The sequence below is a fragment of the Anas acuta genome, chromosome 8, assembly GCF_963932015.1.
Source record: "Anas acuta chromosome 8, bAnaAcu1.1, whole genome shotgun sequence".
In the NCBI taxonomy this organism is placed as follows: domain Eukaryota; kingdom Metazoa; phylum Chordata; class Aves; order Anseriformes; family Anatidae; genus Anas; species Anas acuta.
The window spans coordinates 28,066,275-28,093,056 of NC_088986.1; the positions used below are offsets into that span (position 1 = coordinate 28,066,275).

A 26,782-nucleotide genomic window follows, 5' to 3' on the forward strand; every position below is an offset into this window, starting at 1 on the left:
AGCTTATTCTGAGTGTTGTACTAGGAACTTGACGTTATATATTAGTTCCAAATGAGATCCTCTAATCATGTCACAAGGGAAAGCAAGAAGGACTTTGAAAGAGGAATAGCAGGAAAATCCAGAACAGGCTTAGGCAATGGATCCATTTGGCTTTCCAATTCATTTTTATGACAGACATCAAAAATTCACCTGCACTATCTTTTTACATCTAATTTTGCATTTCCCTCCTTGACTCGGATATATCGGTGGTCACTTAAAGGAAGGTGAAAGCTTACCCAGGTGCTCTACAGGAATGTACTTGAAACTCTCATCACTTTAAGTCAGGTAGAGCAACAATTACTCTGCATGATTGTGTGATGAAAAACTGTAATAATTGGTAGTAGGCACTGTGAAATAACACTAAAAAATATAAGGCCAATTTCCAATTACCAGTGTGATTCAGCTGTTCAATCTCACAATGTGATGTGTGAAGTGTCTGCTGTTGACTGAGAGTGGCTGATCTGGTACCCAGATGTGAGCTGGGATTAATCGTGAGTGCTAGATGCCTCTGAATGCTGATGAATTCATTCATTCTCTGAGACCTATTAGAGTTCCACTTGTCTTATAATGCCTTTTTTTCAAGTTCCAGAGCTCCCGTTGAGGGTCCACGTGTCACGCCTGGGCTAACTTCTGATACATTATCTTTGTTTATATGACTGGAAAGAATACAGTCCCAAATTTGGGTGCACAGCAAACAGATGGCTTGGTTTATGATAAGGCATAAACATTGTGAAAAGGTATTTTATCTTCAGCTGTGGGGCAATTTGGGAAAAAAAAAAAAATGGAAGAGGGAAAAAAACAATAATGGCTCAGCTGTTTGGAGGGGGGATGTCCTTGAGCTAGAGCGTTGACAGGTGAATGGAGAACATGGAAAGCAAGGCTGAGGTGTCTGAGTGGAGCGTCTGAAGATGTACAGATTGCTCGTTAGCATCTTGAGCATCCCATTCCTGTGGTCTGCCTCACATACCGGGTCATCTCCAGTACACCCACATAGGAGTTCACATGAGAAGAGGCTGAGGCTGTGGACAGAGCAGTGCCCAAGGATGGAAGCAGTAGGAGCTGAAGTTTTGGTAGTTCTGAGCGGAGCAGGCACTCTCTCACTTCCCTCATCCAAACTTGCCTGTCCAATCCAGGCCAGTCCAAGCCCGTTCAACCCTAATGGATTGAACGCTCATCACAATTAGGATTACCTTTAGCAGCACGCGTCCTGTTGTGAAGCTCTTTTATGCTTTGATTTTGTCCTGTCCTTTTCTTCCAATGAGAACAACTACTGCTGCCTGAGCGAGATTCACACAGTGGCACCCCATTTCTGAAGGGCTGATAAAGGAGTGCAGCGAGAGAAGCAGAGTCAGGCTTAGTAACTCCCTTGCATCGCATTGCCTTTCCAAGTCATGCAATAGCATCAGCTTCAGCATTCCTTTACCCAGTTGCTAATATCCTTTTTGAAAACAACAGAGAAGAGGCATTCACTGATTTTCACACAGGTACATGAACGTCAATTTGCAAACTGGTCTGCCTGCTGGTACCTACTGTGATGTTATTTCTGGACAAAAGGAGGGCATCGCGTGTACTGGAAAGCAGGTGTATGTTTCTGGGGATGGAACGGCTAACTTCCAGATCAGTAACACTGACGAAGATCCATTTGTTGCAATTCACGTTGGTGCCATGATATAATTTCAATCAGAATTTGTTTCTCTCCTGTCAGTCAGTACGTATGCTGTTTCCCCCATTTGTGATTCCCTGGTGTTCAAGATCCTGTGACTCTCCATTCCCAGTGAACAATAAATGGCAATCAAACTGAAGAGTGATGTCTTTCCTCCTAATGAACTGGGTCGTAGTAGCATTATCACGTCATAACTGGGGGACATACCATTGGTAGCTCTTAAGGCTACCAAGAGAGCACTGCATTTCCCAGATCACAGTAACACAGAAGAAAATGAAAAATAAGACAAAAGAAGCCAGCACCTGAGCAAGTTAAAATGTTCTATTTCCAAGGCTGATAGGTGCACACATAGCCATAAGCTGGAGCAGGCACATTGGGGCAGGCAGCTGCAAGCAGTGCCTCTGCTTGCTGGCAATATGACCTTTCTCTGGGGCAAAGCCAACGTGGAGCCCAGGTCAGCAGATGGGCTGAGCCAATCAGTTATTCCAGCCTTTGATATCAGTCAAGCCAGTGTGTGGCCTGCTTCACACTACGTTTATGTCTTTAACAAACAAAAGATCAGTTCTCCCACTGTTATCCCCAGTGGCTTCCGGCAATTTAACAGTCATGCTGGCTGTTCCACCTCTTTATTTATTTGCTTTTGCTTTTGCTTTTGTTTTTTTTTATGTTATTTTTGATGTTGGTTTGCTCTTTAGTGTTTTTTTTCATGCTTATGTTAACGTGCAGTCTGTCACTCACAAAGTGTGTGATTCTCTGCTTGCTATTAGATTAAACTTCCCTAACTCCAAATGTAAACATCTAGCCATTAAGATTGCATGCTCTAACCACCATACCTTTTGTGGAAAATGATTGAAATGACACACATCCACCTGAGGTTTCTGTAAGCATTAGGCAATAAAGGCATTTAGAATACAGAGAGGGATATATCCCTGCTTGTAATCATTCCTCAATCCAAATGTTCCATGATGTTTGAGTGCAGCATTTATTTTATGTGATGTAGCAATTGAAGAGTCAGTCTTTGCTGTCTGTTTCATTCTAGAACGTCAAAGAAAAAAAATCTTGTCACTGTCTTCTTAAGTGAATTCAAAATTTGGTCGCCAAACTGTTCACTGCTTTTGAAAGATCAGGCCTGCACCCAGTCCCTGGAAAGGTGTTGGAACAACTTGTTCTGGATGCCATCTCCAAGCAATTCAAAGAGAAGAATGTTATTTGGAGTAGTCAGCACGGATTCACGAAGGGGAAGCCGTGCTCGACCAACCTCGTTGCCTTCTATAATGGCATCACCAGCTGGGTAGATAGGGGGAGAGCAGTGGATGTGATCTACCTTGACTTTAGCAAGGCTTTCCATACTGTCTCCCATGACATCCTGCTAGCAAAGCTAAGAAAGTGTGGCATAGAGGAGTGGACAGTAAGGTGGGTTGAGAACTGGCTGACTGGCCGAGCTCAGAGGGTGGTGATCGGTGGTGCAGAGTCCGGCTGGAGACCCGTGAGTAGCGGTGTTCCCCAGGGGTCGGTGCTGGGTCCGGTCTTGCTCAACATCTTCATCGATGACCTTGATGAGGGAATAGTGTCTGCCCTCAGCAAGTACGCCAATGACACAAAGCTGGGAGGAGTGGCTGACGCGCCAGAAGGCTGTGCTGTCATTCAGCAAGACCTGGACAGGTTGGAGAGATGGACAGGAAGAAACCAAGTGAGGTTTAATAAGAGCAAGTGCAGGGTCCTGCACCTGGGAAGGAACAACCGCACGTATCAATACAGGCTGGGGGGCGACCTGCTGGAGAGGAGCTCTGAGGAGAAGGACGTCCTGGTGGACGACAGGTTGACCATGAGCCAGCAGTGTGCTCTGGTGGCCAAGAGGGCCAATGGGATCCTGGTGTGCATGAAAAGGAGCGTGGCCAGCAGGTAATGGGAGGTGATCCTCCCCCTCTACTCTGCCCTGGTCAAGCCTCACCTGGAGTACTGTGTCCAGTTCTGGGCTCCCCAGTACAAAAAAAAAGACAGGGATCTCCTGGAAAGAGTCCAGCGGAGCCCACAAAGATGATACAGGGCCTGGAGCATCTTCTCTATGAGGAAAGGCTGAGACACCTGGGTCTGTTCAGCGTGGAGAAGAGAAGACTGAGGGGATCTCATCAATGTGTATAAATACCTGAGGTGGGGGAGACAGAAGGATTTGGCCAACCTTTTTCAATGGTTTGTGGGGATAGGACAAGGAGCAATGGTCACAAGACAGAGCACAGGCAGTTCCGCACCAACATCGGAATGAACTTCTTCATGGTGAGGGTGACGGAGCGCTGGAACAGGCTGCCCAGGGAGGTTGTGGGGTCTCCTTCTCTGGAGATATTCAAGGCCCATCTGGACGCCTACCTGGGAAGCCTGCTCTAAGGAACCTGCTTTGGCAGCGTGGTTGGACCCGATGATCTTTTGAGGTCCCTTCCAACCCCTACGATTCAGTGATTCAGTGATTCTGTGACCCAGTGTTTGTGTTTGTTCCTTTTGTTTCAAGCTCTTTTTGGTACATATTTGCTTCCTAAAACAATACAAAGAAGGTGAAAAAAAGCAAGTGTCTTCCTGAACAACAACAGGTCTTTGAGATGAGTCAGGAAACCTAGAGGTACTGTCAAGTTTATTGTTGATCTTCAGGTTTTTCAGAATTAGTTAGCACTGTTTTCTTCATTGTTATTTCTTCTGCTTTATATGCAGTGGTACCGTTAAGTCTTCATGCAAACTAATGCTCGTGCCGGCTGTTCCAAAGGTAAAAGAGAAATGTAGGTCTTTCTCAGGCATACTCAACTTAGACCTTGTGAACCAGTTGAAAGGCAGAAATCCTATTTGCATGTGTCAATATACAGTATTAATTCCAGTGGTACGTGCAGTACTGAGGCCGAGTCCTTAATTTCTACATCACGTAAAATAAATGCTGCAGTCCAACAGGATGGAAGATTTGGATTCAGACATGATCCCAAGCCAAGACATATCCATCTGACAGATGATGCCAAGCTGGGGAGATGTGTCTATCTGCCAGAGGGTAGGAAGGCCCTGCAGCGGGACCTGTACAGCTTGGATTGATGGGCAGAGGCCAAGGGGATAATGTTCAAGACGGCTAAGTGCTGGCTCCTGCCCTCTGGCCACAACAACTCCATGCAGCGCCACAGGCTTGGGGCCGAGTGGCTGGAAAGCAATTATTATTATAAGAGGATATGGGGGTGTTGGTCAACGCTCACCTGAGCACGAGCCAGCAGTGTGCCCAGGTGGCCCAGAAGGCCGATGGCGTCCTGTCTTGTATCAGGAATAGTGTAGCCAGCAGGACCGGGGAGGTGATCGCTCCCTGTACTCTGCTTTGGCAAGGCCGCACCTCGACTACTGTGTTCAGTTTTGGGACCCTTAGTACAAGAAGGACACCAAGGCCCTGGAGCTGGTCCAGAGAAGGGCTACAAAGTTGGCGAAGTGTCTGGAACACAAGTCTTATGAGGAGTGGCTGAGAGAACTGGGGTTGTTTAGTCTAGAGAAGAGGAGGTTCAGTGCAGGCCTTACTGCTCCCTACAGCGACCCCAGAGGAAGGTGTGGGGAGCTGGGGGCCGGCCTCCTCTCGCACATTACTAGCGACAAGAGGGGATGGCCTCAAGTTGCACCAGGGGTGGTTCAAGTTGGAAATTAGGAGACATTTCTTCTCAGAAAGAGCAGTTAGGCACTGGAATGGGTTTCCAGGGAAGTGGTGGAGTCACCGTCCCCGGGGGTGTTCAAGGAAGGATTGGGCTTGGTGCATAGGGACATGGTTTAGTGGGTGACCCTAGTGGTAGGGGGATGCTTGAACAAGATGATCTGGGAGGCCTTTTCCAACCTTAATGATCCTGTGATTCCACGATCTCTGCATTCTGCATGCCTTTGTTGCCTGTTATTTATGGACACCTCAGGTGGATGTAGGTCATTTCAATCATTTTCCACAAAAGGTACGGTGGTTAGAGCTTGCAATCTTTATGGCTAGGCTTTTACATTTGGGGTTAGGTAATGTCTGTCTAATACTTTGCAGAGAACCATCCAGTTTCTGAATGATAGACCTGAATGTCAACATGGGCCAGAACCAAAACTAAACAACAGTCAAGCAAGCAACCAACCAAAACCAAAATCAACCAACCAAAACAAACAAACAAAAAACTTTACAACAACCTAGTTCAGCATGGAGACGAGCATACGCTCTGCTCCACTCTCTGTCAGGATATCCATTGCAAACCTGTCTTTTGCCCCTGGGATCAGGCCAGGCAGCACTCCTGCCCTGTTGAAAGAAGCTGGCTCCCCATTCCAGTTGCTGCTTGACTGCCCGGAGCCTGTTGCTTGCAGTGAGGGATAGCACAGGACAGCCCAGATGGCAGTGAAAGATTTTGGTCAAGCCACATCTTCACAGACAGCAAATGACTTAGCGTTATTTGCTTGGAAGAAAACAGTTGTCTTACTCATGAGATATGTTATGAACAAATTATCGATGGTCTCCATTTCCAGAGAACGCTTCCTTGCAAATGGATAACCTGTTCACTTGTAACACTCGTTTTGATCAGAATAAACTTGGGATTGCTTGGGATAGCGCCTTAAGTCCTACTAACAGTATTGCCCACGGTTTTGACGTGATAATGCTACTACGACCCAGTTCATTAGGAGGAAAGACATCACTCTTCAGTTTGATTGCCATTTATTGTTCACTGGGAACGGAGAGTCACAGGATCTTGAACACCAGGGAATCACAAATGGGGGAAAGAGCATACGTACAGACCGACAGGAGAGAAACAAATTCTGATTGAAGTTATAACTTGGCATTAACATGAATTGCAACAAATGGATCTTCATCAGTGTTACTGATCTGGAAGTTAGCCGTTCCATCCCCAGAAACATACACCTTCTTTCCAGTACACGCGTTGCCCTCCTTTTGTCCAGAAATAACATCACAGTAGGTACCAGCAGGCAGACCAGTTTGCAAATTGACGTTCATGTACCTGTGTGAAAATCAGTGAATGCCGCTTCTCTGTTGTTTTCAAAAGGGATATTAGCAACTGGGTAAAGGAATGCTGAAGCTGATGCTATTGCATGACTTGGAAAGGCAATGCGATGCACGGGAGTTACTAAGCCTGACTCTGCTTCTCTCCCTGCACTCCTTTTCCAGAACTGGGGAGGCCACTGTGTGAATCTCGCTCAGGCAGCAGGAGTTGTTCTCATTGGAAGAAAAGGACAGGACAAAATCAAAGCATAAAAGAGCTTCACAACAGGACGCGTGCTGCTAAAGGTAATCCTAATTGTGATGAGCGTTCAATCCATTAGGGTTGAACGGGCTTGGACTGGCCTGGATTGGACAGGCAAGTTTGGATGAGGGAAGTGAGAGAATGCCTGCTCCGCTCAGAACTACCAAAACTTCAGCTCCTACTGCTTCCATCCTTGGGCACTGCTCTGTCCACAGCCTCAGCCTCTTCTCATGTGAACTCCTATGTGGGTGTACTGGAGGTGACACGGTGTGTGAGGCAGACCACAGGAATGGGATGCTCAAGATGCTAACGAGCAATCTGTACATCTTCAGACGCTCCACTCAGACACCTCAGCCTTGCTTTCCATGTTCTCCATTCACCTGTCAGCGCTCTAGCTCAAGGACATCCCCCCTCCCAACACCTGAGCCCTTTCAGCGTTCCGGCTGGGGAGCTATGCTTCTCCTCGGGGATACAGTCTCTCCCACCAACTTACCAGTCGTCATTATTAAAGACGATGAAGCCTTTATTGCCACGGCCAAAAGCTACTTGATTGCTGCCATTGTCCCACCAGTTTGAGAAAGGCTGGCCGTCTGCCACGTTACGGAAGATAACCATGTTCCTGAAAATGCCAGGAATGGCTGTCACTGGAGTTGCAAGACTCCACAGCCAAGAGGCTCATCATGCAAAAGTCACTGCTTTCACTGCATTTTGCTATAGAGTCTCCTACCTTATTTGGCGCCAGCGATGCTCACAAACCCAGTCGTTGCCACAGGTGGTGTCCGCATTGATTGTAACAGGCTTTGTTGATCCATCCGAGTTGCTAGGTGGTCCAATCCAGTCATTGGCGTCCTTTTATTGAAAAGAGATATTTGAAAGTTCTCACTGGAAAACGCAGAGCAAAAAGTGGGATGGATGGTGCACCTAATTTCCACCCACCCGATCCAAGATTGGACAGAGAAATCACTTGAGAAGTTTAGCAAACATGAATCTTGAGCGTTACAAACTTACCTTCCCATTTACAAAATTTCTTGTCCAACGATAACTTGACATCACACGTGTGAATCCATACGGATGAGCCAACATGAAACCAACAGCCATTTTATAAAGCCTGATGGGCCAAAAGCATAATGAGATGTGGCAAGAGAAAGTGTGCCGGGGAACAAAGAGACAAACAAATCAGCAAGAGGAAGAGGCATCAGCCAGACAACCCCGCATTCCTTACCTGGCGTCCCAGAAGGTGAGAATGGAAGCTCCACCAGCCCCGTGCCCCCGCTGGTTGTCATGGTTATCCACAAAGACCAGGGCTCTGTCAGACGGCGCAAAGCCCCAGCCTTCTCCCCAGTTCCTGGCCAAAAACACAAGGACTTGAATCTACCCCGCCAAGCTGCGCATCGAGCGTATCCTAGGCAAGCTACACCATGGGTGCCCTTACTTTAAGTAGGCCATCTTCTCTCCATTCCACTTGCGGATCACTGTCCCCAGTTTTGCGCCATATTTGAATTCGGTCACTCGGCCATTTCCATAGTACTGACTGCCTGTGATTGGCTCGCCACCCAAGTCAATTACCTAGTACAGGAAGCAGAAGGTAATCATTCCGGACACACTTAGACAAAATTGCTGCATTCAGGCAGCAACTTTACCTCATCCTTTAGCTTGAGAGAAATGCATTGCCCAGCACGTCCGTTTCTGCTGGGCAGATCAACCAAAAGTTGGTGCAATACATGTTGTAACCATGTGGAAAGATGGGGCTGTAGGGTTGCCCTAAGTTGCCGCCTACCATCTCCTAGTTAGTTGACCATTAGAAATCCCCTCATAGATTTCAAGGTGTCTTGCATTTCTGAAGGGCAGGTATCACTCGCCCGCTGGACTGCGGAGCTCAGCCTTTCCTGGTGTGTAGGGACAGGCCCATGGCATCACTGCCACTCCTCAGGAGGAGGAAGGTAGAAAAGACACATGAACAAAGAGAGGCAGAAAGGAAATTCATGGAGATTACCTCTTGGTAAATGAACGGTTTTGTTCCTGAAGGAAACCATCGAGTATTCAGAGTATTGAGCTTGTCCAGAAATGCTTTGATGTCCCCAGGCCACATATGCTTGGCAGCATCAATCCGGAAGCCTGCTACACCGATATCAATGAGGTAATTCATGTACTCTGCAATTTTTGTGCGTACATAGTCCTTCTCCTGGGCCAGATCAAGAAGACCGCTCAAGCGACAGTCACGGACCTGTGAAAGGAAAAAAAGAGCAAGTTAAAGGAGAAGGAGAAAGGATAAAGGTAAAGGAACACGAAAAGTAGAAAGGAAAGAGGTAAAGTATGGGGGACAAAGGAAAGTAGAAAGGAAAAGGAAAAGGAAAAGGAAAAGGAAAAGGAAAAGGAAAAGGAAAAGGAAAAGGAAAAGGAAAAGGAAAAGGAAAAGGAAAAGGAAAAGGAAAAGGAAAAGGAAAAAGAAAAGGAAAAGGAAAAGGAAAAGGAAAACAACAAAAGAAATGGGAGAGAGGAGAGAGGAGAGAGGAAAGAGGAGAGAGGACAAAGGACAAAGGACAAAGGACAAGGTAATGAAGAGCACTGTGGTCTCACTCCATGCAGCAGCTTATAAAGCAGTGGTCAGTGAAATATCACCTCCCCATCTTGATGTCATCAGCGTTCCAGATGGAAATCTGCACAGCGTATCATTGCAAAGCTGATGAAGGCTGAGCTGTGAACTTGAGAAAGACCCGCCACACATTCCATGTACAAAAAGACTACCGCGCGCAGCCAGGGTAGCATCTTGCACTGCTGCCAGTTTTCCAGGAAGCACCTTATCAGGCTCAGCTGAGTTTAGCAGCTGTAAGGAAGAGCTCACTGGAGGAGCTGAGTGCTTTGTGCTCCATCAGTTCAGGCGCACAGTCCTGCGCATGCCCACGTGAAACATGTGGGGCAGGTTTGTGATTTCTCAGTGCCTACAATACTGTGCACCACAAGTACCTTCCCTGAAGACAAATCTATGACGCTCACTCTATTCACTGGTCAGGTGGCGAAGTGCTGAATCTGTGGTCACCTACTCCCTTATGATTTCCACCTATTCGCCTTACAGTAGTGTTTATAGTACAGGTTAAAAAAGAATTCACAGTTTTCCCATAGAAATTTACCTGATACATATCTCCATAATTCTGGATTTCTCCATTTGAGGTGTGACATCTGCCATCATTGAAATCCCAGCCAGAGTACGGCACTGCTGGAAAATTTTCGTTCCCAGCATCGAAATAGCTTCCACAGGTTGAATGGGTGCCTGAGCCACCCGCAGCCCCACACATGTGGTTTACGACAGCATCCACATAAATATAAACCTGAAACGTAGTGATTGCACTTCAGTATGCTTTGAGGTGCTGGTGAGCAACAGTCAGAGCTTTAACACATCACTGTTAATTTGACCCTTTTTCCCCTTTCATATTCTTCATTTATGCCTCCTTTGAGGACAGGAGCAGTGATGTCCCTCAGTTGAAACCACACTGCTCGCTGTATCAGTTACGTGATTTAAAGGCACTTACTCCAACGTTGTTGCATCTGGTCACCATGTCTCTGAATTCATTTTCATTTCCTGATCGAGAACAGAGCTTGTAGCTGATGGGCTGGTATCTTTCCCACCAGGGTCTGAATGGGTTAGTAATGACGATATTTTCATTTGGAGGAGAAACCTGCAGATGAGATGACGGACCTCAGTAAGAAAATAGTAGTTCCTGTTTCAAGTTCAAAGTGCAAAACGTGCACCAAGATTAGTCCTGGACTCCCATGAGACACAGCCTTTGCGCCAGACCCGGTCTCTCTCGCTCTCTCTCCCTCTCTGCAGCACAAGCTGGGGTCTGCGAGATGTCCGTCTTGTAGACTGGTAACAAGGAAGTTCTCTTTTGTTCCCATGGGCTGCCCATGTCCAGCCTGGGCCTGCTGTCCAAGGGCACGCACATGGGAGGGCTGAAGCCACAGGAACTACTTTTGTCTGCAATAGAGACATCCTTCGGAAAGCCAAAACTCCACGCTGAGACACTTGCCTCAGTAAAAAGGGAAGAGGAAAACTTAGCCTTCCAAGGGAAGCCCGTCACGGGAAAGCATGCACCTTTGCAGCTGGTCTGATGGAGAGACACCCTACCCAGGCCGGCAGGATCTCTGGTTGCGCCTAACAGCATTTACTACTTCCATCCCCACGTTCCACACCAAAATTACTTGGAGCTGGCTGTCTCTGATTCTGGCCTTTTGCGGTTTATTAATCAAATGTTACAAAGCAGTTTCACTACCTATGGGCAGGAAAACACGTACCTGAACTCCTCCAAATCCATTAGGAGCTAAGTAGCGTTCACACTCAAGAGCAATATCGGCCCAGCGCCATTCAAAGAGATGTACAATAGATGTCCTCCCAGCCTGAGTGTTGGAGTTGTACTGCGCTCCGCAAAGCCCTACGGCTGCGAGGAGAAGGAGAACTTGCATGGTGCTTTCAGCATAAGGCTGTGGTCTCTCCACTGGCCATTTATACTCTTGCAAGATGACAAAGTTCCTTTTGCAGCTGACAGATTTCTCAGAGATAAACCCTATCAGTTATTGTTTGGGCAGTGAGAGGATATCACTCTTCCATTTTGTTTTTTTCCCTGAATTGCCCCACAGCTGAAGATAAAATACCTTTTCACAATGTTTATGCCTTATCATAAACCAAGCAGTCTGTGCACAGTTCACCCAAATTTGGGACTGTATTCTTTCCAGTCATATAAACAAAGATAATGTATCAGAAGTTAGCCCAGGCGTGACACGTGGACCCTCAACGGGAGCTCTGGAACATGAAAAAAAGGCATTATAAGACAAGTGGAACTCTAATAGGTCTCAGAGAATGAATGAATTCATCAGCATTCAGAGGCATCTAGCACTCACGATTAATCCAATCTCACACCTGGCTACTAGACCAGCCTCTCTCAGTCAATAGCAGATTGACTAGCGTGTTGACAAACACAACACGTTGTGAGACTTGAACAGCTGAATCACACCGGTAATTGGAAATTGGCCTTATGTTTTTTACTGTTATTTCACATAGTCAAGGAGGGAAATGCAAAACTAGATGTAAAGAGATAGTGCAGGTGAATTTTTGATGTCTGTCATAAAAATGAATTGGAAAGCCAAATGGACCCATTGCCTAAGCCTGTTCTGGATTTTCCTGCTATTTCCTCTTTCAAAGACCTTCCCGCTTTGCCTTGTGACATGATTTGAGGATCTCATTTGGAACTAATATATAACGTCAAGTTCCTAGTACAACACTCAGAATAAGCTGGAGTCAGGCCGATGATAAAACAGCACTCTGAGAATTCAAAAACCAGAAAATCCCTGACAATTAGTGAATAACTGTGAGAAACGCAAGATGTCCACCAACAGGCATACCCACTCCAAGAGAAAATGTCATTACACTTTGTACCTGAACTGCCTCGATTATGTCCTTTCTAAACTAGCCATGACATTCTATATGTGTCAGATACATTCTTGTCTTTCCCAGAATTTGTGTTCAAGGATGAAATGCAAAAGCAGGTCCCGCTTGCCTATCTGTTCATTTTCCTATCATAGAACTTACGAGAGGTCTTTTTCAACTACAAACAAATGAAACAGTAAACTGCCTTTATTTTAACTAACAGCAATGTCACATTGACTGGTGGGAACTTTGGTTCATTGGTTTCTATCTTCAGTACTGTCACAGTAGAAGACAAACTGTTCCAAATGGGAGCAAGAGGGAATAAGGATTCTAACATCGTAAGTAAAAGGACTCAATTCATTCTTACAAAAATATACACCAGCTCCACACGACCTTGTCTACACTCCAACAGCAAGCAACCAGTGAGGTGATTACAAATTGTGATTATGAGGATAGTGAGAACAAACCTATTGATTGTCATTATGACCAAGCCGAACCCAATGCATGGTCAAATTTTAAAACACCATTCCCTCGAGACTTGTATTAAGATAAAGGTACATTATTCAGCTGCTCAAGCCTCACAACGTGTTGTGTGATGCTTCAGCTATTGACTGAGAGAGGCTGGTCTAGTAGCCAGATGTTAGCTGGGATTAATCCTGAGTGCTAGATGCCTCTGAATGCCTCTGAATTCTTTCATTCTCTGAGACCTATTGGAGTTCCACTTATCTCTTAATTCTTCCCCTCCCCTTTCCTCTCCTCCCTCCTCTTCCCTTCCCTCCCCTCCCTTCCTTTTCCCGGCCACGTTCCAGAGCTCCCCTCAAGGGTCCACACGTCATGCCTGGGCTAAATTTTGATACATTATCTTAGTTTATATGACTTGAAAGAATACAGTGCCAAAATTGGGTGAACTACGCACAGACTGCTTGTTTAATGATAAGGCATAAATATTGTGAAAAGGTGTTTTATCTTCAGCTGTGGGGCAATTTGGGAAAAAAAAAAAAAAAAAAAAAAAAAGAAAAGAATGGAAGAGTGATACCCAGCTTGCAAGCCAAACAATAACTGATAGTGTTTATCTGTGAGAAATCTACAACTGCAAAAGGAACTTTGTCATCTTGCAAGAGTATAAATGGCCAGTGGAGAGACCACCACCTGCTGAAGGGAGAGCAATTTTTTCCTCTCTGTGGGACCAGAAAATATGATTATCTTTGGCTTCCTCTACTAGGTAATTGACTTGGGCGGCGAGCCAATCACAGGCAGTCAGTACTACGGAAATGGCCGAGTGACCGAATTCAAATACGGCACAAAACTGGGGACAGCGATCCACAAGTGGAATGGAGAAAAGATGGCCTACTTAAAGTAAGGGCAGCCATGGTGCAGCTTGCCTAGGATACGCTGGATGCACAGCTTGGCAGGGTAGATTCAAGTCCTTGTGTTTTTGGCCAGGAACTGGGGCGAAGGCTGGGGCTTTGCGCCTTCTGACAGAGCCCTGGTCTTTGTGGATAACCATGACAACCAGCGGGGGCACGGGGCTGGTGGAGCTTCCATTCTCACCTTCTGGGACGCCAGGTAAGGAATGCGGGGTTGTCTGGCTGATGCCTCTTCCTCTTGCGGATTTGTTTGTCTCTTTGTTCCCCGGCATGCTTTCTCTTGCCACATCTCATTATGCTTTTGGCCCATCAGGCTTTATAAAATGGCTGTTGGTTTCATGTTGGCTCATCCATATGGATTCACATGTGTGATGTCAAGTTATCGTTGGACGAGAAATTTTGTAAACGGGCAGGTAAGTTTGTAACGCTCAAGATTCTCGTTTGATAAACTTCTCAAGTGATTTCTCTGTCCAATCTTGGATCGGGTGGGTGGAAAATTAGGTGCGCCATCCATCCCGCTTTTTGCTCTGCGTTTTCCAGTAAGGATTTTCAAATGTCTCTTTTCAATAAAAGGATGCCAATGACTGGATTGGACCACCTAGCAACTCGGATGGATCAACAAAGTCTGTTACAATCAATGCGGACACCACCTGTGGCAACGACTGGGTTTGTGAGCATCGCTGGCGCCAAATAAGGTAGGAGACTGTGGAGCAAAACGCAGTAAAAGCAGTGACTTTTGCATGATGAGCCTCTTGGCTGTGGAGCTCTTGCAACTCCAGTGACAGCCATTCCTGGCATTTTCAGGAACATGGTTATCTTCCGTAACGTGGCAGACGGCCAGCCTTTCTCAAACTGGTGGGACAATGGCAGCAATCAAGTAGCTTTTGGCCGTGGCAATAAAGGCTTCATCGTCTTTAATAATGACGACTGGTAAGTTGGTGGGAGAGACTGTATCCCCGAGGAGAAGCATAGCTCCCCAGCCGGAACGCTGAAAGGGCTCAGGTGTTGGGAGGGGGGATGGCCTTGAGCTAGAGCGCTGACAGGTGAATGGAGAACATGGAAAGCAAGGCTGAGGTGTCTGAGTGGAGCGTCTGAAGATGTACAGATTGCTCGTTAGCATCTTGAGCATCCCATTCCTGTGGTCTGCCTCACACACCGTGTCACCTCCAGTACACCCACATATAATTTCACATGAGAAGAGGCTGAGGCTGTGGACAGAGCAGTGCCCAAGGATGGAAGCAGTAGGAGCTGAAGTTTTGGTAGTTCTGAGCGGAGCAGGCACTCTCTCACTTCCCTCATCCAAACGTGCCCGTCCAATCCAAGCCAGTCCAAGCCCGTTCAACCCTAATGGATTGAACGCTCATCACAATTAGGATTACCTTTAGCAGCACGCGTCCTGTTGTGAAGCTCTTTTATGCTTTGATTTTGTCCTGTTCTTTTCTTCCAATGAGAACAACTCCTACAGTCTGAGCTGGATTCACGCAGTGGCACCCTAGTTCTATAGCTCTTAAGCAGGTATATGTTTCCGGGGATGGAATGGCTAACTTCCAGATCAATAACACTGACGAAGATCCATTTGTTGCAATTCACGTTGATGCCAAGTAATATCTTCAATCAAAATTTGTTTCTCTCCTGTCCGTCTGTACGTATGCTGCTTCCCTCATTTGCAATTCCCTGGTGTTCAAGATCCTGTGACATTCCGTTCCCAGTGAACAATAAATGGCAATCAAACTGAAGAGTGATGTCTTTTCTCCTAATGAACTGGTTCGTAGTAGCATTATCACATCATAACCAGGGGCAATACCATTGGTACCTCTTAAGGCTACCAAGAGAGCACTGCATTTCCCAGCTGCTATCAGCCATGCTGGCTGTTGCACTGGTAAATATGAAGTGAGCTGCATAGCCAAACATCACTTAGTCCTCTTGATGATAGTGAAAGCACTGCATAATATTGTCTCTGTGTTGAAGTAGCTCTGCTGTGTCTCAGTTTCCATTCCACTGCGATCTCTTGCTTCTTGTGACACTATAGGGGCTTGGCATGTAAGGACAAGTTTGTGTCACTTCATCCTTGATCAGGACACTAAAAAATGGAGGTAGTAGCTTTCCTTTAATTTTTGCAGCTAGCAGATCTCCTCTCTCCCTAACAGCACAAAGTTTAAAGCTCTGTTTTTTGACAAGCTACACTTTAAAATCAGTCTATAACCTTCACAGTTTTGGAGCTGTGCAGAGGGAAAACAAAAAAAAAAAAAAACAAAAAAAAAAAAACAAAACAAAAAAAAAAAAAAAAAAACACCAAAAATCACTACCACATAAAAACAAGAATAAAAACAAAAGAATATCAGAAGAAAACTATCTCAGATACCTCTAATTTAGAGTGCAGAAACTGCAAGCTATCCCAAGGTTATTCTGATCAAAACAAGTGTTACAAGTGAACACTCTTAATTAAAGGTTATACATTTGCAAGGAAGTGTTCTCTGGAAATGGAGACCATTGATAATTTGTTCATAACATATCTCATGAGTAAGACAACTGTTTTCTTCCAAGCAAATAACGCTAAGTCATTTGCTGTCTGTGAAGATGTGGCTTGACCAAAATCTTTCACTGCCATCTGGGCTGTCTTGTGCTATCCCTCACTGCAAGCAACAGGCTCCGGGCAGTCAAGCAGCAACTGGAATGGGGAGCCAGCTTCTTTCAACAGGGCAGGAGTGCTGCCTGGCCTGATCCCAGGGGCAAAAGACAGGTTTGCAATGGATATCCTGACAGAGAGTGGAGCAGAGCGTATGCTCGTCTCCATGCTGAACTAGGTTGTTGTAAAGTTTTTTGTTTGTTTGTTTTGGTTGGTTGATTTTGGTTTTGGTTGGTTGCTTGCTTGACTGTTGTTTAGTTTTGGTTCTGGCCCATGTTGACATTCAGGTCTATCACTCAGAAACTGGATGGTTCTCTGCAAAGTATTAGACAGACATTACCTAACCCCAAATGTAAAAGCCTAGCCATAAAGATTGCAAGCTCTAACCACCGTACCTTTTGTGGAAAATGATTGAAATGACCTACATCCACCTGAGGTGTCCATAAATAACAGGCAACAAAGGCATGCAGAATGCAGAGATCGTGGAATCACAGGATCATTAAGGTTGGAAAAGGCCTCCCAGATCATCTTGTTCAAGCATCCCCCTACCACTAGGGTCACCCACTAAACCATGTCCCTATGCACCAAGCCCAATCCTTCCTTGAACACCCCCGGGGACGGTGACTCCACCACTTCCCTGGAAACCCATTCCAGTGCCTAACTGCTCTTTCTGAGAAGAAATGTCTCCTAATTTCCAACTTGAACCACCCCTGGTGCAACTTGAGGCCATCCCCTCTTGTCGCTAGTAATGTGCGAGAGGAGGCCGGCCCCCAGCTCCCCACACCTTCCTCTGGGGTCGCTGTAGGGAGCAGTAAGGCCTGCACTGAACCTCCTCTTCTCTAGACTAAACAACCCCAGTTCTCTCAGCCACTCCTCATAAGACTTGTGTTCCAGACACTTCGCCAACTTTGTAGCCCTTCTCTGGACCAGCTCCAGGGCCTTGGTGTCCTTCTTGTACTAAGGGTCCCAAAACTGAACACAGTAGTCGAGGTGCGGCCTTGCCAAAGCAGAGTACAGGGAGCGATCACCTCCCCGGTCCTGCTGGCTACACTATTCCTGATACAAGACAGGACGCCATCGGCCTTCTGGGCCACCTGGGCACACTGCTGGCTCGTGCTCAGGTGAGCGTTGACCAACACCCCCATATCCTCTTATAATAATAATTGCTTTCCAGCCACTCGGCCCCAAGCCTGTGGCGCTGCATGGAGTTGTTGTGGCCAGAGGGCAGGAGCCAGCACTTAGCCGTCTTGAACATTATCCCCTTGGCCTCTGCCCATCAATCCAAGCTGTACAGGTCCCGCTGCAGGGCCTTCCTACCCTCTGGCAGATAGACACATCTCCCCAGCTTGGCATCATCTGTCAGATGGATATGTCTTGGCTTGGGATCATGTCTGAATCCAAATCTTCCATCCTGTTGGACTGCAGCATTTATTTTACGTGATGTAGAAATTAAAGACTCGGCCTCAGCACTGCACGTACCACTGGAATTAATACTGTATATTGACACATGCAAATAGGATTTCTGCCTTTCAACTGGTTCACAAGGTCTAAGTTGAGTATGCCTGAGAAAGACCTACATTTCTCTTTTACCTTTGGAACAGCCGGCACGAGCATTAGTTTGCATGAAGACTTAACGGTACCACTGCATATAAAGCAGAAGAAATAACAATGAAGAAAACAGTGCTAACTAATTCTGAAAAACCTGAAGATCAACAATAAACTTGACAGTACCTCTAGGTTTCCTGACTCATCTCAAAGACCTGTTGTTGTTCAGGAAGACACTTGCTTTTTTTCACCTTCTTTGTATTGTTTTAGGAAGCAAATATGTACCAAAAAGAGCTTGAAACAAAAGGAACAAACACAAACACTGGGTCACAGAATCACTGAATCACTGAATCGTAGGGGTTGGAAGGGACCTCAAAAGATCATCGGGTCCAACCACGCTGCCAAAGCAGGTTCCTTAGAGCAGGCTTCCCAGGTAGGCGTCCAGATGGGCCTTGAATATCTCCAGAGAAGGAGACCCCACAACCTCCCTGGGCAGCCTGTTCCAGCGCTCTGTCACCCTCACCATGAAGAAGTTCATTCCGATGTTGGTGCGGAACTGCCTGTGCTCTGTCTTGTGACCATTGCTCCTTGTCCTATCCCCACAAACCATTGAAAAAGGTTGGCCAAATCCTTCTGTCTCCCCCACCTCAGGTACTTATACACATTGATGAGATCCCCTCAGTCTTCTCTTCTCCACGCTGAACAGACCCAGGTGTCTCAGCCTTTCCTCATAGAGAAGATGCTCCAGGCCCTGTATCATCTTTGTGGCCTCCGCTGGACTCTTTCCAGGAGATCCCTGTCTTTTTTTTTGTACTGGGGAGCCCAGAACTGGACACAGTACTCCAGGTGAGGCTTGACCAGGGCAGAGTAGAGGGGGAGGATCACCTCCCATTACCTGCTGGCCACGCTCCTTTTCATGCACACCAGGATCCCATTGGCCCTCTTGGCCACCAGAGCACACTGCTGGCTCATGGTCAACCTGTCGTCCACCAGGATGTCCTTCTCCTCAGAGCTCCTCTCCAGCAGGTCGCCCCCCAGCCTGTATTGATACGTGCGGTTGTTCCTTCCCAGGTGCAGGACCCTGCACTTGCTCTTATTAAACCTCACTTGGTTTCTTCCTGCCCATCTCTCCAACCTGTCCAGGTCTTGCTGAATGACAGCACAGCCTTCTGGCGCGTCAGCCACTCCTCCCAGCTTTGTGTCATTGGCGTACTTGCTGAGGGCAGACACTATTCCCTCATCAAGGTCATCGATGAAGATGTTGAGCAAGACCGGACCCAGCACCGACCCCTGGGGAACACCGCTATTCACGGGTCTCCAGCCGGACTCTGCGCCACCGATCACCACCCTCTGAGCTCGGCCAGTCAGCCAGTTCTCAACCCACCTTACTGTCCACTCCTCTATCCCACACTTTCTTAGCTTTGCTAGCAGGATGTCATGGGAGACAGTATGGAAAGCCTTGCTAAAGTCAAGGTAGATCACATCCACTGCTCTCCCCCTATCTACCCAGCTGGTGATGCCATTATAGAAGGCAACGAGGTTGGTCGAGCACGGCTTCCCCTTCGTGAATCCGTGCTGACTACTCCAAATAACATTCTTCTCTTTGAATTGCTTGGAGATAGCATCCAGAGCAAGTTGTTCCAACACCTTTCCAGGGACTGGGTGCAGGCCTGATCTTTCAAAAGCAGTGAACAGTTTGGCGACCAAATTTTGAATTCACTTAAGAAGACAGTGACAAGATTTTTTTTCTTTGACGTTCTAGAATGAAACAGACAGCAAAGACTGACTCTTCAATTGCTATATCACATAAAATAAATGCTGCACTCAAACACCATGGAACATTTGGATTGAGGAATGATTACAAGCAGGGATATATCCCTCTCTGTATTCTAAATGCCTTTATTGCCTAATACTTACAGAAACCTCAGGTGGATGTGTGTCATTTCAATCATTTTCCACAAAAGGTATGGTGGTTAGAGCATGCAATCTTAATGGCTAGATGTTTACATTTGGAGTTAGGGAAGTTTAATCTAATAGCAAGCATAGAATCACACACTTTGTGAGTGACAGACTGCACGTTAACATAAGCATGAAAAAAAAACTAAAGAGCAAACCAACATCAAAAATAACATAAAAAACAAAAGCAAAAGCAAATAAATAAAGAGGTGGAACAGCCTGTGAAACAGCCAGCATGACTGTTAAATTGCAGGAAGCCACTGGGGATAATAGTGGGAGAACAGATCTTTTCTTTGCTAAAGGACATAAACGGAGTGTGAACCAGGCCACACACTGGCTTGATTAATGTCAAAGGCTGGAATAACTGATTGGCGCAGCCGAGTTTCATCTGCTGACCTGGGCTCCACATTGGCTTTGCCCCAGAGAAAGGATATACTGCTGGCAAGCAGAGGCACTGCTTGCAGCTGCCTGCCCCAATGTGCCTGCTCCAGCTTATGGCTATGCGTGCACCTATCAGCCTTGGAAAGAGAACATTTTAACTTGCTCAGGTGCTGGCTTCTTTTCTCTTATTTTTTATTTTCTTCTGTGTTTCTGTGATCTGGGAAATGCAGTGCTCTCTTGGTAGCCTTAAGAGCTACCAATGGTATGGCCCCCAGTTATGACGTGATAATGCTACTACGACCCAGTTCATTAGGAGGAAAGACATCACTCTTCAGTTTGATTGCCATTTATTGTTCACTGGGAACGGAGAGTCACAGGATCTTAAACACCATGGAATCACAAATGGGGGAAACAGCATACGTACAGACTGACAGGAGAGAAACAAATTCTGATTGAAGTTATAACTTGGCATTAACGTGAATTGCAACAAATGGATCTTCGTCAGTGTTACTGATCTGGAAGTTAGCCGTTCCATCCCCAGAAACATACACCTGCTTTCCAGTACACGCGTTGCCCTCCTTTTGTCCAGAAATAACATCACAGTAGGTACCAGCAGGCAGACCAGTTTGCAAATTGACGTTCATGTACCTGTGTGAAAATCAGTGAATGCCGCTTCTCTGTTGTTTTCAAAAGGGATATTAGCAACTGGGTAAAGGAATGCTGAAGCTGATGCTATTGCATGACTTGGAAAGGCAATGCGATGCAAGGGAGTTACCGAGCCTGACCCTGCTTCTCTCCCTGCACTCCTTTTCCAGAACTGGGGAGGCCACTGTGTGAATCTCGCTCAGGCAGTAGCAGTTGTTCTCATTGGAAGAAAAGGACAGGACAAAATCAAAGCATAAAAGAGCTTCACAACAGAACGCGTGCTGCTAAAGGTAATCCTAATTGTGATGAGCGTTCAATCCATTAGGGTTGAACGGGCTTGGACTGGCTTGGATTGGACGGGCAAGTTTGGATGAGGGAAGTGAGAGAGTGCCTGCTCCACTCAGAACTACCAAAATTTCAGCTCCTACTGCTTCCATCCTTGGGCACTGCTCTGTCCACAGCCTCAGCCTCTTCTCATGTGAAATTATATGTGGGTGTACTGGAGATGACACGGTATGTGAGGCAGACCACAGGAATGGGATGCTCAAGATGCTAACGAGCAGTCTGTACATCTTCAGACGCTCCACTCAGACACCTCAGTCTTGCTTTCCATGTTCTCCATTCACCTGTCAGCGCTCTAGCTCAAGGACATCCCCCCTCCCAACACCTGAGCCCTTTCAGCGTTCCGGCTGGGGAGCTATGCTTCTCCTCGGGGATACAGTCTCTCCCACCAACTTACCAGTCGTCATTATTAAAGACGATGAAGCCTTTATTGCCACGGCCAAAAGCTACTTGATTGCTGCCATTGTCCCACCAGTTTGAGAAAGGCTGGCCGTCTGCCACGTTACGGAAGATAACCATGTTCCTGAAAATGCCAGGAATGGCTGTCACTGGAGTTGCAAGAGCTCCACAGCCAAGAGGCTCATCATGCAAAAGTCACTGCTTTTACTGCGTTTTGCTCCAGAGTCTCCTACCTTATTTGGCGCCAGCGATGCTCACAAACCCAGTTGTTGCCACAGGTGGTGTCTGCATTGATTGTAACAGACTTTGTTGATCCATCAGAGTTGCTAGGTGGTCCAATCCAGTCGTTGACGTCCTTTTATTGAAAAGAGATATTTGAAAGTTCTCACTGGAAAACGCAGATCAAAAAGCGGGATGGATGGCGCACCTAATTTTCTACCCACCCGATCCAAGATTGGACAGAGAAATCACTTGAGAAGTTTAGCAAACGTGAATCTTGAGCGTTACAAACTTACCTTCCCATTTACAAAATTTCTTGTCCAACGATAACTTGACATCACACGTGTGAATCCATACGGATGAGCCAACATGAAACCAACAGCCATTTTATAAAGCCTGATGGGCCAAAAGCATAATGAGATGTGGCAAGAGAAAGCGTGCCGGGGAACAAAGAGACAAACAAATCAGCAAGAGGAAGAGGCATCAGCCAGACAACCCCGCATTCCTTACCTGGCGTCCCAGAAGGTGAGAATGGAAGCTCCACCAGCCCCGTGCCCCCGCTGGTTGTCATGGTTATCCACAAAGACCAGGGCTCTGTCAGAAGGCGCAAAGCCCCAACCTTCTCCCCAGTTCCTGGCCAAAAACACAAGGACTTGAACCTACCCTGCCAAGCTGCGCATCCAGCGTATCCTAGGCAAGCTGCACAATGGGTGCCCTTACTTTAAGTAGGCCATCTTTTCTCCATTCCACTTGCGGATCACTGTCCCCAGTTTTGCGCCATATTTGAATTCGGTCACTCGGCCATTTCCAAAGTACTGACTGCCTGTGACTGGCTCGCCACCCAAGTCAATTACCTAGTACAGGAAGCAGAAGGTAATCATTCTGGACCCACATAGACAAAATTGCTGCATTCAGGCAGAAACTTTACCTCATCCTTTAGCTTGAGAGAAATGCATTGCCCAGCACGTCCGTTTCTGCTGGGCAGATCAACCAAAAGTTGGTACAATACATGTTGTAACCATGTGGAAAGATGGGCTGTAGGGTTGCCCTAAGTTGCCGCCTACCACCTCCTAGTTAGTTGACCATTAGAAATCCCCACATAGATTTCAAGGTGTCTTGCATTTCTGAAGGGCAGGTATCACTCGCCCGCTGGACTGCGGAGCTCAGCCTTTCCTGGTGTGTAGGAACAGGCCCATGGCATCACTGCCACTCCTCAGGAGGAGGAAGGTAGAAAAGACACATGCTCAAAGAGAGGCAGAAAGGAAATTCATGGAGATTACCTCTTGGTAAATGAACGGTTTTGTTCCTGAAGGAAACCATCGAGTATTCAGAGTATTTAGCTTGTCCAGAAATGCTTTGATATCCCCAGGCCACATATGCTTGGCACCATCAATCCGGAAGCCTGCTACACCAATATCAATGAGGTAATTCATGTACTCTGCAATTTTTGTGCGTACATAGTCCTTCTCCTGGGCCAGATCAAGAAGACCATCCAAGCGACAGTCACGAACCTGTGAAAGGAAAAAATAGTAACATAAAGGAAAAGGGAAAGGAGAACAGAAAAGGGAAAGCAAACACAGACCCAAAAGACAAAGGGGAAAGGAAAGGAAAGGAAAGGAAAGGAAAGGAAAGGAAAGGAAAGGAAAGGAAAGGAAAGGAAAGGAAAGGAAAGGAAAGGAAAGGAAAGGAAAGGAAAGGAAAGGAAAGGAAAGGAAAGGAAAGGAAAGGAAAGGAAAGGAAAGGAAAGGAAAGGAAAAAAGGAAAGGAAAGGAAAGGAAAGGAAAGGAAAGGAAAGGAAAGGAAAGGAAAGGAAAGGAAAGGAAAGGAAAGGAAAGGAAAGGAAAGGAAAGGAAAGGAAAGGAAAGGAAAGATAAAAAGAATAAGAAAAACTAAAAATAATGGATAAGGAAAAGGAAAAAGAAAGAGAAAAAGAATAAGAAAAAAAAAGGAATAGGGAATATAAAGGGGAAAAGAAAAAAAAATAGACCTTTAAAAAGAAAATGAAAAAGAAAAATAAGAAAAATGAAAAGAAAAACAAAAAGGACAAAGGAGAAAGAAAAAGTAAAAGCAAAAGCAAAAAGACACAGAAAAGGGAAAGAAAAAGGAAAAGTTAAAGGACAAATGAGAGAGGAAATGAAAAAAGAGAAAGGAGAAAGGGAAAGATAATGAAGATCACTGTGGTCTCACTCCATGCAGCAGCTTATAAAGCAGTGGTCAGTAAAATATCACCTCCCCATCTTGATGTCATCAGCGTTCCAGATGGAAATCTGCACAGCGTATCATTGCAAAGCTGATGAAGGCTGAGCTGTGAACTTGAGAAAGACCCCGCCACACATTCCATGTACAAAAAGACTACTGCGTGCAGCCAGGGGTAGCATCTTGCACTGCTGCCAGTTTTCCAGGAGGCACCTTATCAGGCTCAGCTGAGTTTAGCAGCTGTAAGGAAGAGCTCACTGGAGGAGCTGAGTGCTTTGGGCTCCATCAGTTCAGGCGCACAGTCCTGCGCATGTCCACGTGAAACATGTGGGGCAGGTTTGTGATTTCTCAGTGCCTACAATACTGTGCACCACAAGTACCTTCCCTGAAGACAAATCTATGATACTCACCACTGTATTCACTGGTCAGGTGGTGAAGCGCTGAATCTGTGGTCACCTACTCCTTTGTGTGGCCTTACAGTAGTGTTTATAGAACAGGTTAAAAAAGAATTCACAGTTTTCCCATAGAAATTTACCTGATACATATCTCCATAATTCTGGATTTCTCCATTTGAGGTGTGACATTTGCCATCATTGAAGTCCCAGCCAGAGTACGGCACTGCTGGAAAATTTTCGTTCCCAGCGTCGAAATAGCTTCCACAGGTTGAATGGGTGCCTGAGCCACCGTGCAGCCCCACACATGTGGTTTACGACTGCATCCACATAAATATAAACCTGGAAACGTAGTGATTGCACTTCAGTATGCTTTGTAGCGCTGGGAAGCAACAGTCAGAGCTTTACCCGCATCACTGTTAATTTGACCCTTTTTCCCCTTTCACATTCCCCATTTATACCTCCTCGAGGACAGGAGCAGTGACATCCCTCAGTTGAAACCACACTGCTCACTGTATCAGTTACGTGATTTAAAGGCACTTACTCCAACGTTGTTGCATCTGGTCACCATGTCTCTGAATTCATTTTCATTTCCTGATCGAGTGCAGAGCTTGTAGCTGATGGGCTGGTATCTTTCCCACCAGGGTCTGAATGGGTTAGTAATGACGATATTTTCATTTGGAGGAGAAACCTGCAGATGAGATGACGGACCTCAGTATGAAAATAGTAGTTCCTGTTTCAAGTTCAAAGTGCAAAACGTGCACCAAGATTAGTCCTGGACTCCCATGAGACACAGCCTTTGCGCCGACCCGGTCTCTCTCGCTCTCTCTCTCCCTCTCTGCAGCACAAGCTGGGGTCTGCGAGATGTCCGTCTTGTAGACTGGTAACAAGGAAGTTCTCTTTTGTTCCCATGGGCTGCCCATGTCCAGCCTGGGCCTGCTGTCCAAGGGCACGCACATGGGAGGGCTGAAGCCACAGGAACTACTTTTGTCTGCAATAGAGACATCCTTCGGAAAGCCAAAACTCCACGCTGAGACACTTGCCTCAGTAAAAAAGGGAAGAGGAAAACTTAGCCTTCCAAGGGAAGCCCGTCACGGGAAAGCATGCACCTTTGCAGCTGGTCTGATGGAGAGACACCCTACCCAGGCCGGCAGGATCTCTGGTTGCGCCTAACAGCATTTACTACTTCCATCCCCACGTTCCACACCAAAGTTACTTGGAGCTGGCTGTCTCTGATTCTGGCCTTCTGTGGTTTATTAATCAAATGTTACAAAGCAGTTTCACTACCTATGGGCAGGAAAACACGTACCTGAACTCCTCCAAATCCATTAGGAGCTAAGTAGCGTTCACACTCAAGAGCAATATCGGCCCAGCGCCATTCAAAGAGATGTACAATAGATGTCCTCCCAGCCTGAGTGTTGGAGTTGTACTGCGCTCCGCAAAGCCCTACGGCTGCGAGGAGAAGGAGAACTTGCATGGTGCCTTCAGCATAAGGTGGTGGTCTCTCCACTGGCCATTTATACTCCTGCAAGATGACAAAGTTCCTTTTGCAGCTGACAGATTTCTCAGAGATAAACACTATCAGTTATTGTTTGGCTAGCAAGCTGAGTTTCACTCTTCTATTCAGTTTTTTTCCTGAATTGCCCCACAGCTGAAGATAAAATACCTTTTCACAATGTTTATGCCTTATCGTAAACCAAGCAGTCTGTGCGCAGTTCACCCAAATTTGGGACTGTATTCTTTCCAGTCATATAAACAAAGATAATGTATCAGAAGTTAGCCCAGGCGTGACACGTGGACCCTCAACGGGAGCTCTGGAACATGAAAAAAAGGCATTATAAGACAAGTGGAACTCTAATAGGTCTCAGAGAATGAATGAATTCATCAGCATTCAGAGGCATCTAGCACTCACGATTAATCCCAGCTCACATCTGGGAACCAGATCAGCCACTCTTAGTCAACAGCAGATGCTTCACACATCACATTGTGAGACTTGGACAGCTGAATCACACTGGTAGTTGGAAATTGGCCTTATGTTTTTTAGTGTTATTTCACAGTGCCTACTACCAATTATTACAGTTTTTCATCACACAATCATGCAGAGTAATTGTTGCTCTACCTGACTTAAAGTGATGAGAGTTTCAAGTACATTCCTGTAGAGCACCTGGGTAAGCTTTCACCTTCCTTTAAGTGACCACCGATATATCCGAGTCAAGGAGGGAAATGCAAAATTAGATGTAAAAAGATAGTGCAGGTGAATTTTTGATGTCTGTCATAAAAATGAATTGGAAAGCCAAATGGATCCATTGCCTAAGCCTGTTCTGGATTTTCCTGCTATTTCCTCTTTCAAAGTCCTTCCCGCTTTCCC

The 26,782-nt window shown here is 46.2% G+C and overlaps 2 protein-coding genes and 1 pseudogene across 2 annotated transcripts; 1 reads left to right on the forward strand and 2 right to left on the reverse strand.

The window, feature by feature from the left end:
- Positions 1-6,366: 6,366 nt before the first annotated feature.
- Positions 6,367-11,449, reverse strand: LOC137860064 (pancreatic alpha-amylase-like). The gene is made up of 10 exons (XM_068689856.1): positions 11,218-11,449; positions 10,455-10,601; positions 10,056-10,253; positions 8,921-9,151; positions 8,360-8,493; positions 8,150-8,272; positions 7,936-8,035; positions 7,655-7,776; positions 7,421-7,546; positions 6,367-6,684 (listed from the first exon to the last, which is right to left on the reverse strand). Exons 1-10 carry the CDS (start codon positions 11,383-11,385, stop codon positions 6,495-6,497), a joined length of 1,539 nt encoding a protein of 512 aa, XP_068545957.1. The 5' UTR covers positions 11,386-11,449; the 3' UTR covers positions 6,367-6,494.
- Positions 11,450-12,651: 1,202 nt separating this feature from the next.
- Positions 12,652-15,457, forward strand: LOC137860484 (pancreatic alpha-amylase-like). The gene is made up of 6 exons (XM_068690781.1): positions 12,652-12,684; positions 13,569-13,702; positions 13,790-13,912; positions 14,027-14,126; positions 14,287-14,408; positions 14,518-15,457. The coding sequence occupies exons 1-6, from the start codon at positions 12,652-12,654 to the stop codon at positions 14,645-14,647; spliced, it is 642 nt and encodes a 213-aa protein (XP_068546882.1). The 3' UTR covers positions 14,648-15,457.
- Positions 15,458-20,099: 4,642 nt separating this feature from the next.
- Positions 20,100-25,906, reverse strand: LOC137860062 (pancreatic alpha-amylase-like; annotated as a pseudogene).
- Positions 25,907-26,782: the final 876 nt, after the last annotated feature.

Excerpts from the sequence above, each read along its gene's own strand:
- LOC137860064 (XM_068689856.1), bottom strand. The coding sequence starts at position 11,385 with ATGCAAGTTCTCCTTCTCCTCGCAGCCGTAGGGCTTTGCGGAGCGCAG. Across the intron at positions 9,152-10,055 it reads ATTATGGAGATATGTATCAG|GTCCGTGACTGTCGCTTGAG; the intron begins GTAAATTTCTAT and ends TTCCTTTCACAG. Across the intron at positions 6,685-7,420 it reads GTCTTTAATAATGACGACTG|GTACATGAACGTCAATTTGC; the intron begins GTAAGTTGGTGG and ends ATTTTCACACAG.
- LOC137860484 (XM_068690781.1), top strand. The coding sequence starts at position 12,652 with ATGGGAGCAAGAGGGAATAAGGATTCTAACATC. Across the intron at positions 13,703-13,789 it reads GAAAAGATGGCCTACTTAAA|GAACTGGGGCGAAGGCTGGG; the intron begins GTAAGGGCAGCC and ends GTTTTTGGCCAG. Across the intron at positions 14,409-14,517 it reads CATCGCTGGCGCCAAATAAG|GAACATGGTTATCTTCCGTA; the intron begins GTAGGAGACTGT and ends TGGCATTTTCAG.